The following is a 12,297-nucleotide window of genomic DNA, read 5'->3' as shown; positions in this document are numbered from 1 at the left end:
TGGTATACCTGTCCTGTTGTAACTCATTCCAGTTTCTTTCCTGATACATACTGTTGTTTCCTGCACACCTTAATGTCACAAGATAATGACTGAAGATTGTATATGTATATACATAAAGGAAATACAGTGCGTCACTTACCTGAAAGCTGATATCTGGCAGTGGTGGATAAGCATGACCCCCCCTTCAGATATGGATCACACAAACAGCATGCAATCCGTAAATGTGTGGTGTGCATCTCTCTCTCTCTTGTGTGTGTTTGTGTGTGTGTGTGTGTGTGTGTGTGTGTGTGTGTGTGTAATTGCAAAATTAGAAAATCAAAGTTACTTAGACATTACATGGTTCAGTTTTTAGTCCTTAATAGGCATGAAAAGAGCAATTACAACAAAATTTTACTATGCTGAAGTCCTAAAGGACTATCTTGTGAACTAAATAGCCTGCCAGTTCGTTAGTAATATGTTCCAGGGATTACTTTGCATTATAGATTGTAGTGATGTGCAACACATCACAAATTAATTTGGACATATGATTGCATTCTCAACATTTTTAATTTTGCATTTTTGTTGATGGTAATATCACTAAAGTTGAACATAACTTCACTAGTCAAATGGCAGTGAGAGATGTATGTATAAGCTTGCTGGCAATTTGAAGGCAGTACTGAGTGGGGTTTTAAGAGCACCAGACATCTTGGTCTAAGTGAGCTTGGTATGGGTTAGGGCAGAAACACTACAGTACATTACATGAAATCCCAATTAGTTTAAATAACACAACAGTCTGTATAGCAATACAGTATCATTTTTTTAAATGCTGTAATGTGAATAACCCCAAATTGTGTTTTACTGTCAGTGTTGTTTTGTGGCAGTTGTGTACAAATTGTAATCATTATAGTCAATACCTTTCTTAAATTGGTTTCCTGAATTTAGTAAATGTGTGCCAGTGCTATATTTATATTCTTATTCTTTGTCATCGATGCATGGAGTTGGACATTAATACATATACAAAATTAAACAAATCTTTACTCTCTCCTGTCCAGTTAATAGCTCTCTGTAGACTAGGCAGTGATTTGAAACACACAGTTAAATTACAAGAATCTGGCTTTCATCCACCTACTCATGCCAACCCTCATCTGCAGGTTGTTTACCACACAAGCATAGGTCTCTTTGGTCCCTGATTCTGTCTTATTACTTTCTCACATATTTCACAATTTTTCCACATTCATTTGCTTTTCCCCTTTGTCTTCACTTACAAGAAGCAGAACATTGCGTCACCAAAAGCAGGACATAAACATTCATGGAGAGTACACTTACCTTGTTCAGCTTTCTATCTGCTATTCAAATAAAAGTTTAAAGAGATTCAATGTCCTTTCATTTTCAGAATGTTAAAGTCACAAACTGTGATATGAAGACATGCAGTCTGACTAGTTGGCTTGGCATTTAATGAAAAAATTAAGTTTTTTACAACATTAATGCATTTTTTGTTTAGTTTAGGATGGTTGCCTGAAAGTGTGTTCTACCAGCAAAAAAATAATTTACTTCCCTTTTAGTTTATTTGAGACGGAAAATTTTTGTTTAGACTCTACATGCCAGAGGAAGCTATCATCATAAGCAATTCCTATATGCCAACCTTGGTGTAAATGGGGGCAATCTGTTCATAATTCCTATTTAAATGTGATGCTTATATTAACATTGCAAAATATCTTCACTTAATCTTCTAAAATAAAGTTTTAATACCAATTAATAAAATAACAGTTCGTTCCTGCCAATATTACAGTTTATTATTGCCAATATATATTAAAATGCAGGAAACATTTTTCACTATCAGCTGACAGAACAACTTCAGAAAGCAGACATAATATGACAAATTAAACAAGCTACATGTAACCTGAAGGAACAGATGTAAATAAAAAAAAGTCATATGCAGAATATAAAATGTAGTTTACATTTTAAGAAAAGATAATTCACATTTCCCAGAAACTTGTGCAACATACACAATAAGTATCCACATTGTTGGGATATCCCAATTTAAAGAAGAACTTCTATATTTCAATAGTAAGTTTGATCTGAGCTTTAAGAAAAAACTTATTTCAATAATCGGATTAGAAGATGACTCTGAGCACTATGGGACTTAACATCTATGGTCATCAGTCCCCTAGAACTTAGAACTAATTAAACCTAACTAACCTAAGGACATCGCATAACACCCAGTCATCACGAGGCAGAGAAAATCTCTGACCCCGCCGGGAATAATCGGGTCAGACCCGAGCTACAACAAAAAAACTTAATATATTTCAGCAGTCAGGCTAGGCCTGAGCTTTAAGAAAAAACTTAATTACTACAATCATTCCCTTAATAGTTCCATTACATTGGATCTCAGATTAAGAAAATCCTACACACTATGCTGCAGTAAATAGTCGCGCACCTTCTTCAAAAGTCTGAAGCTGACTGGGATGATTGCGTAGCTGGTGATGGAAAGGTAGCCTGAAAAGAAATTAAAATCCACATTAACATTACTGAAAACCTTTATTTCTAAATTATGGATTACTAAGTTTGTTGCACTAATACTGGGTTAATGTTGGGGAAAAATGTTTATGTAACATGGCTTTTCTTATCCATTTCTGTGTCGAAATATTCAATGACGGAATGAAACTCAAAGCGGCTCCACATTTGTGTGTGTTTACATCTTTATATTGTAATTAGCTACTTAAAGTCATAACATGTATATGCCACACCTTAAAAAAACACTTAGATAACTAATAATAAAAAATATAGGCCTAGTTAATTGTTACAATTTAGATGTCATGTAATGAGAATTTTACTGTACATGCAAGACATACTGGACCAAAGAAACGAAATGCCATGATGTTAATAACCTAACATCTAAACAAGATTAGCAAACAGTTTGAACGTGAGTATATTAATATGGGTGATAATACCAGATAGTTTTTCTGCCTAGATGGTGTTATAGTCAGGACTGAGATTTTAAGCTAATGGGGAACTTGAGGCAACTGCCAATCGGGAAGTTGTGTTAACACAAGATATGAGCACTTTTACCCATCAGCAATTATTCCATAATGTACTAATGCCACTGCTTTGGAACAAGACGTGTTGTGAACTATGTTTGAACATTCACATTTGCATGAGAAAGTCACAAGCCAATGGGAATATGCAATGCTGCTTGCACAGAAGGGAACATCCTGTACACACATCATTTTTTTTTTCGAATGAAACAGAATGTGTAAACACTTTATGACTGATTTGCAGTGTATCATTCAGCTGGCTTGCTGTGTAATGGAATTATCCACACCAAGTTCAAGGTGTGGAGTGACTTCAGTTTTTTCAATAGCAATGAAAAATACAAATTATTCCACGTGACAGTCACATCAAATCATAATTAAGTATTTTCTTTTTCTTTAATTATACTAACAGAGCTGCCTTCAGATAAAATAAGAATTATTTTAAAAATGGTGCCAGAAACTTGCATGCCATAACCTTTATCAATACTGGATGTGAGGTCAGTCTGGAGGCAGTTTTCAGTTGCAATTTCTTATTTCTTTTGTGGATTGTTTCAGTCTTTACACCACCATTAGCACACAGTATTAAATTTATGCAAGTTAGCCAATAGCACTGTATGTCCAGCAGTGCTCCCTCAAACTTAAAAATGTTAAATAAATAATAATTACTTTATTCCTTACTATGCCCTTTGGGGAAAGGAAAGTTGCTAGATAAATTTCAAAATGCCATACATGACTTTAGAAATGTAATACTTACCATTTCAGAAATTTCTACTGTCTTTACAAATTCCTTGCTTTGCTTAGAGTGTGGTCTTTGTCTTCCCCCCGGATGACATCTGCGACCTGCCAACTTGTTTTTTCTTCTGCTTATTGCAGTGGGCTGAACGGGAATATAGTTACCACGATTTTTTCTAGATTTTCCTGTAACAAAAATTAGAATTCATACAATATTGAATTACTTGCCATAACATTTATATAAAAGTATGTTTTACTTACCTTCACCAAAATTTGCCAAATAAGATGCACATGCAGATGGCGTTTTAAGCTTTCTCAATTTTTCGCACATGACTTCAAGGCCTTTCCTCATTTCCTCAGGGGATTTATTTGAAAAATCTATGAGACGAGCTTTTATCTCGTCGATTAAATCATTATTTCTTTTGTCTGGAACTGTCTCCATGCGAAGTGTCTCTGGCATCTCTTCTTGGCTTTCACAGAGCAAACCTGTGTCCATTTGCTCCAAACGTTCCGAAGAACTTGAAGCCCCTGCATTCTGAGAGCAATACAGAGGCTCTAGCCACCCTTCAGGAGGCTCCTCATTTGTAGCAATAAAATAATACAGTCTGCGTATACTGTCACTATCAGTCACCTCCCTGTAGTTTCCTGATGGTAAAACAGTACTGCCCCAGTCTATATGTTTGCAGATCTTCCCTGTATTGCCTTGGCAACAAGTGCAAACAAGAACAGCCATATTAACAATGTAATAATGATTCTGCCTTTCTTCACTGGGAACGAGCAGAACATCCTCATTGACTTGTCTGATTTTTGCTAGAATCTCCTGTGAAGGAGCCTTTATAGGCCTACAGAAAGACTTAGGACTTGCTCCATTAGCAGCATCAAGAAGTCTCCTCTGAAAATACAAATTCACCTTTGTGAGAAAAAAGTCCACCATCTGAATCACATTGAAGGCACGCACCCTCTCAAAAATCCTGTCCTTTAAAATTCTCATAAAGGCCTCACTTATATTATTTGTGTTGTGCCCTTCTATAAGCATACCTCGCCGATGTGAAAGGGTCCACAGTTCTCTCCTATCCCAATACCCTTCCAAGTATTTCAATAAATTTTGATGATTTTCACCGATGTTCGCTCTTGTTACATTATAGTTTACCACTGCTTCATTTTTTGTTTGCGCAAACATTATTTTTTTGAAATTCTGGAAGAACTCGCACTGTTTTTGCTGTGGTATAGCATTTTTTGTTTTGAGAAGCCAGCGCCACACTGCCTGCAGGACATGGAATATACACAACAAAGTTTTTGTGTTTGGGAAGCACCTTCTAATTGCATTTTGTTCTGACTGGCTGTCGTCAGTCAGAAATACACTTGGGCCATTGATGTTTCCCCCAAAAATATTTTCCCCCACTATCTCTTTCAGCAACTCTAGTCCCATTTCTATAACTCCGCAGCTTTCTGAAGACATAATCAGAACTCCTAGTGGTAAACCTCCACACTCACTGTGAGTAAGTAAAACGAACACTCTGCTGCTATCATGATCCAGAGAACCAGTGGAATCCATAAATACAAGTTTGGAAGCAGCTTTTACGTGAGTATGGACTTTTTGCATCAGTGGCGAGCAAATGCTGAAAAACAATTATACAAATATTAATAGTAGCTAAATGTATATGCATAAAGTTTTCATCAGACTACAAATTTGTAAATATACTCTTACCATACTATATAATCATCATCTTTCTGAATCATCTTGGCACACACAGCTCCAACTTCGCTGTTGTATTCCTCTAACCTCTGTTGTAACAGCTGCTTTCCTTCTTTGTTTGAAGTCTGTTGGCCCATACTTTTTCTTAAAAACTTTGTTGAACAAATAGTGGCAAAAGTTGTAATCAGGACACCTGCTTCTGTCTGCAAGGACTAAAGGGTAATCTGGACAATTCAGCTGAATTTCAACCTTTATTGACTCAAGAGCAGTGGCTGGTGAATGACCTCTTTCAAACAGGGATATTAATTTTTCTTTGACCTCACTTGATGGTTGCCTAAATCTTAAAGCAGCAGCACTCTCAACACTGTGGTTATGACCCAACACCAAGTTAACCTCACACGGCATTTCCTTGTAGAGCACTGCTTTCTCTACAGACTTACCTCTGTATCTATCATGCACAGTGTGAATTGTCACTGTCATTTTTGATGGACAGTTAGTGTTTTTTGTTGCCCTTTGCACTGAACCATGAACTTTTATACTGCGAGTATTGTGGTGACAGACCAGCCTTTGTTTGAAAACAACATATTTTCCTGATGCAGGTTCAGTGCACCTTATTGTATAAGTTGTTTTTGTTAAGTTTTCAAACTGTGCCAACCACTGTCCAAACTCCTCCCTTGTTTTAACATCAACAAGGATGTTTAAAGATTTAATTTCTTGCACATTACAATCATTTCTGTGCAGCTCCAACACACGTGTTTTCCACTGTGGGAGAATTTCCTGTTAAGAGAGAAGAGCATGTATTACTATCACTTCTGTACTTGGCTTCATTTAAATTATTTCAGAATTTTCCTCCCTACAGTAACATACATTTGATATAAGAAGTGCAGCAGGTATGTAGACACATGGTAGACCAGACCACAATTTCATAAAAACAACCAATAAGTACACATTTTACCTTGGGTAGGGAGGGGTAAAAACAAAATAATATTTAAACTTTCGAAAATTTGGGTGAAAAGCTTTTGTACTCATCAGAATATGGTTAAAAATGTTTCATATTCACACAAACATTTCACTGAAAAAAGAAAAAATACTTGAGAGGGGCACAAAAAAAGACCTAGAGACTAAATTGAAGAAAGTACCTACACAGGTGACAGGACAATAAAAGTATGAGGCAAGATAAAAAGAATTCATATAATGGTATGTTAGACATATCTATGTCAAACAAATTAATGTAGTATAAGTTTTGAGGAAAAGGGTAGATTTTTATATAGAGGAAATATTAACTATGTCCATTAATGTTATAAACAGTATGAGGAAAAGGGTAGATTTTTATACAGAGGAAATATTAGCTATGTCCATTAATGTTACAGACAGTATTTAAACTAATAGTTTTGGCCTAAACAAATTTTTCTAGACATTTCAGTCTGATAGTTCCAATTCCAAATCTTAAGGGAAATGTTTTCAAGGGAAAGACAAATGGACATATTGGTGTGCTCCTATAGATAATTTAAAATTTCTGAAGTTTCTGGGTGATTAGAGCTGGGTGTTTGGTAAAATCTAGAAACCAATCCCTACTGGCAAAACTTTTCACTGGTAAATATGCTTTCTGTAGTACCTGAACAAACTCAGCCAAGCAAGTATATTCATCTTTACTGAGAACAGATCTTTGTGTATTCAGAACTTTTTAGTATTACTCTCAGATACCAGTGGTATGTTTAAACTACAGTTGAGTAACAGCTTTTATTTACACCTGGCATTAATTTTAAACTACCACAGCATACTCTGTGTCTTTCTCTTAAAGGTTGCAGTTTAATGTAATTTCTAGGCATTCAACACTACTGACAGTCTAATGATTTCCAAATTGAAATACAGAGAGTAAAAGTTACTAATTTTTTTAAAAAAAGCAAACACTATTTGTAATTAATCTGAACTTAGGACGCAGTCAGCTGCTCAAGATATGATTGCCTTCTGTTCACTCCACTTTTCCTCCACCTTTCCAATCAATGGAAAAAACAACTCACAGTTTAGTATACAAATGTGTTTTATAATTCCAGTACACAATGTTAATAAGTTTTAGCTGATTCTGAAACTTCTTACACATATACATGTTTCACATATATGTGAAACATAAAGAAAAAATGGCCTACGAAAAAAGCCTTCTTTTAAAGGATCATTAAAAGTCTTTGTGGGTAACAAGAAACATAAAAACCAAATTCGTACAGAAACATGTATTAAATGGTACTTTTCCAGTACCGAGAAATGAAAATCTGTCAAAATAGGTATACCGCTGTTTTATATTACGATTTGCGCGCGCTGTTTCATACAGTTATTAAATCTCCTGCTTAATATCACACCATTTAAATTACTGGAGTCCACAACAAGATTTTTAAATGATGATTTCTGATCAGGTAAACAAGTTGGCTGTACCTTCACCTTATTTCCTTCCATAATTTACTCTAATAATAGCTATTTTTACCCGATCGTGCTTATTTTATTTTTACCCTAACAATACCCTATCTTTCATGTTCATGTTTTATTTGATCCCCGTAATTCTATAATATAAGTAGCCAACATTACTAAGTTGCCAATAACTGTCAAGTGAGCAGTCTGGATTAATAGCTTCAAAAAGCAAGCAGAGAATACACCCACTTGAGAAATAGTACTAACTATTTCACTCTGCCTTTCGTTCGCCGACAGCATTATCATTGAAAGCAATGAATTTCAACGCTTAAAAAAAAACATTAAGTGCAGAAAATTCATACTAAATATGGTACTTACAAATACTTCAACCTTTCGCTCGTCCGCAACACTATCTTCGAACGAAATCATTTCGAAAATACAGTACGGAGGACACGTTGACGCAGGAAACGCATACACATACAAACACAATAGTGAGTAGTGAGTTGTGGCTAACACAAAATTTCGCGCGCGCGCGCCTGATGCACAGCACTTTTTCATTGGTAGTTGTCTGGTGGCTCCTTATTGGTCGCTAGCTACAGCGCTCAGACAGTGTGGAGGGGAGATGGCTAGACCCCGGGTCAAGTCAGTACTCGCCTTGTTGTCTTATGTGGGCGTCACCAACGACAGCACTGTATTATGCATGCATTTGAATGCGCATTCCTATACCAGTTTCTTTGGTGGTTCAGTGTATTTATACTGTGAAGCCCAGTTACTGTTCTAGTGCTCTTAAGAGCCTCTTTCTTTAACAAAGTTGTATAGAATATCACACGCCTTAACAATAACAATGGCAAATTCGGGACCCAATGTACAGTCTACATACGTTCGAGCCCTCAAGTGGCGATGGCTACAGATTCTTTTTGCAGTCATAAACTGTTATCCAGCACTTGGTCAGAGAAGGTGTATGTGCACCCAGAATACTTAATTAAAAACAAAAAAGTATGGTATCTTGGGAATTTTTGTGCCAGGAAGACATTCACTATTATTCAGCAGTGACTTACACAGTAACTTACTTGAGATATTGTCGAGTTACTAATTTACCGTAACTGCCGAAGCAATGTCGATAAATGGAAGTTGTGAGTCAGCAACAGCCATTAACACTACAGATGCAAGTCCCTTGGAGTTGTAATACAATGAACTACGCGGACGGAGAATGTGAATATGTTTACTGTGGACAGCTCGAGCACAGTGAGGTAAACTAGTTTGTTGTTCAAATTTTTCAGCAATTTCCTTCCAGTGGGTACAGGGATAATTCGTGCCATAGAGACTGGAAACAATAAAATACACTTCTAACAATTTTGCCGATACTGGACATATCGAGGTTGTAACTGTAGTGAAGATCTGTGATCGTACGTACAACCGTGAGCCATATATCTAAAACAACGTTCCAATCAATACGAAGTGAAATTTATCAAACTTTGCCCAACAGGCATCATACAATCATTGTAAAATAGTATCATTGCATTATTGAAATAAAACAAAACAAAGTATGATCCTAAATATCACAAGTAATAATGAGTAAGTCTCTTCTCAGGGCATGCTGTCATGAAAAAGTGGACGAATGTCCCTTACTAATTTCAAAAGAGTGAGAAGAAGCGAAAGTCTGCAAAACAGTCTTCTGGAACCAAAACGAAGCCACCCAGAACTTTAATTTTGGGGCAAACAACTAGAATGTTTGAAAAAACTATGGACTGCCGATCCATTGACCACAGCTTTACATACGACGTTCTAACGCCTACTGAACATTTTGAAAATGACAGTTAAGTAATACATCAACCCACTACAAGCGAAACACTCGAGGAGGAGACTGAAACATTTAAAAAACGAAAAAAGGAAACCGGTACCTGTTGAAGTAATTAGTGGTTCGAAACGAAAGCCTTATAGGCAGAAGTCGTTTTTCAGTGGGGCAATTTCGTCCTTAGACGGTTTCGGCTACGATGAATCATTGGAATTCTAGCTGAAAGTGCGACAAATAGTTTCTGAAATTAAAATGCTCAAAAAAACAGTAAGTGCAAGTGTGGCCGTTTATGCCAACACATTCCATGGATGCAAATCACCCAGAGTAGCCAGCACAGTACCCTACGTCTGGGTTTCCCAAACTATTCCTCTGATGCAACGTTCTGAGACTCCTGGTACTTTGATGGTACACCTTGATTATGTGGAAGGATAATAAAATTCTGAAAAATGAGAAAAACGTGTTTTATTCGATCAGTACCCGAATTTTACATATTACCAATAACAGTGAAATTATAATAATTTTGAAAAATTAGTATCTTCAAAACTTCGAAAAAATAAAACACAATATTATTAATAGTTTTGTGGGGCACTTATTCACTTCCAGTCGAACACCAGTGTTTTGTGGAGCACAGTTTGGGAAACAGCCCAACAATCCTGCTAATGAGATTTTGCACATCTCTCATGTCATTTCAAAACCCCATCACTTGATTCACTGTATTTATAAATTAAATTTTTTTCTTAACCATCATTTTGCATTTGAGATTTTTGCCTATTACAATATAGTATTTTAATATGTAACTCTTTGGTTCTTAAATATCTTTCAAATACATTGTATTATTTAAGTCTGTTGAAACTGGAATAAAAATTACAGTAAAATTAAAAATATTTCGTTTCTTTTCACTAGGTTGGATAAATTCTCAGAAGGATATGTTGGAGCATTGTACTGAATGCTTTGTTCTTAGGTGCAGATTGTCGAAAGTTTGCATACTGATCCTAAAATGGTTACAAAATTAACACCATAATTTCTCAAGTCCTAAGAAAACAGAAAGAATGCCCAAACTTCATCTCTTCTCATGTTGATTGGATGAACCCACTGCATCCTATTTCTTCTGGCTTCTCCTAAAGTCCACCAATGCCAGTGATTTGTTGCAAACCATTTGCTTCAAACTTTCGGAATGTCTGTACAAGTATGAATGTCTGACAACATTTAATTGTCGCTGTGGCCTGGAGGACCTGCCGGCACGTACTGGCACGCTGCTTACATGACATCGATGCAGATGTGAAAAGTGTCTACAAGGCAGCTGTGCACCAAACACCACTCTGTGGCAGCCGGACGAGTGTGAAACAAGTCTAAGGTTCTTTTATCACTTTATGGTTTTGACCGTACGGCAAAAAATCGAGCGGTGACGGTCCTTTAGTGGAGTGAAGAAGAGCATGGCCGGTTTCACATTAGATGGTGATGGCAAAGTGCTGTAATCGTGGCATGTAAGAGTCGTCCATTGCCACTGCCATCTCAGCACCCGGGGGCAACTGATAACGTAATGGCGTATGTGACCAAAGAGACTGATGAGCCTAAACATTATTATCAGCTGCTTAACAGTTTGGATCTCCTTCTTTGGAATGAAATATATGACTGATTCTTCATATCAGGGATCCAACATTTTGCTGGTAGAGTCTGCACAGAATATCATGGACAGTAGATGCACACAGACGGCAGTGATGTGTGGGGAGAGCAGTAGTGGTGGGGGTTTCGGGAAGGCGCTGTAGGGAAAGTGCCGTTCTAAACTGAAGCCTACAGTCACATTTTTTGTAAATAGCAAGTGGGACCCCTCCACACCCACACTTGTGTGATCATTCAAAAAGATCTGTTACCTTTGTTTTGGTTTGTATCTAAAAAGATTTCTGCTGAAAATGCAACGTTATTTTCGCCTGACTATTTCTAACTTTCAGAGAAGCACCATGAGTGGCGAATATTGAGTAAAACCTACACATTTCTCAAGTTGCCTCATTAAAAATTGCTTGTTTTACCAAAACGCAGCTAAGTTTACACAGTCTCACCTCACTAATATGTAGTGCACACGCAGTTGCAAGACAGTTCTGGAACAGTGGTTTATTAACTTTACTAAGCGACGAAGAGGAAAAGTAAGGTCAGTACCTATTGAAAAAGCACATCCTCAGTACAAAATAAATGTATAATGTCTTCGCTTATGATGTTCCAAAACTCATAGCATTTCTAGTTTCACCAGCTATCGATGGCCCTTAAAATTTTTATTCTTTCACCAAAAAAGTCTGTAGTTAGTGGAATAACAAGTTAGATAATGAAGGTTTGCGTAACACCCATATGGAAAAATACTTTGGTTTGCGTAACACCCATATGGAAAAATACTTTCCTCTTTCATCAAAATCTCATTTCGATATCTCAAACCATTTATGAAATACGATGAATGTTTTAGATGTTTCACTGTGGCTTTATTGCTGGTGTGGTGTGATCACAAATGAGTGTGCTACATCAGATGAATTTTCTTGAGATCAGTGAGGGGTAGAGATCTCCACCCAAGTCTAAGGAAAAATTGAATACGTCACCCAAATTTCATATGTAGCAACATGTTATGTAATATGAACCAAACACAAAATCATAGTGGCAAATAGTGACGATTTAACGAA

General features: G+C 36.6%; 1 protein-coding gene across 1 annotated transcript; it reads right to left on the bottom strand.

Moving 5' to 3' along the window:
• Positions 1-2,014: 2,014 nt before the first annotated feature.
• Positions 2,015-5,319, bottom strand: LOC126144654 (uncharacterized). Its single transcript, XM_049915503.1, has 3 exons — positions 4,005-5,319; positions 3,766-3,929; positions 2,015-2,475 (listed from the first exon to the last, which is right to left on the bottom strand). The coding sequence occupies exons 1-3, from the start codon at positions 5,296-5,298 to the stop codon at positions 2,422-2,424; spliced, it is 1,512 nt and encodes a 503-aa protein (XP_049771460.1). The 5' UTR covers positions 5,299-5,319; the 3' UTR covers positions 2,015-2,421.
• Between the last annotated feature and the right edge of the window lie 6,978 nt (positions 5,320-12,297).

Source organism: Schistocerca cancellata, chromosome 2 (genome assembly GCF_023864275.1).
Source record: "Schistocerca cancellata isolate TAMUIC-IGC-003103 chromosome 2, iqSchCanc2.1, whole genome shotgun sequence".
Classification (NCBI taxonomy): Eukaryota; Metazoa; Arthropoda; class Insecta; order Orthoptera; family Acrididae; genus Schistocerca; species Schistocerca cancellata.
This window is presented reverse-complemented; position numbering and strand designations above follow the sequence as displayed.

Excerpts from the sequence above, each read along its gene's own strand:
- LOC126144654 (XM_049915503.1), bottom strand. The coding sequence starts at position 5,298 with ATGGATTCCACTGGTTCTCTGGATCATGATAGCAGCAGAGTGTTCGTT. Across the intron at positions 3,930-4,004 it reads TTTGGCAAATTTTGGTGAAG|GAAAATCTAGAAAAAATCGT; the intron begins GTAAGTAAAACA and ends TTTTTGTTACAG. Across the intron at positions 2,476-3,765 it reads CAGTAGAAATTTCTGAAATG|GCTACCTTTCCATCACCAGC; the intron begins GTAAGTATTACA and ends ATTTCTTTTCAG.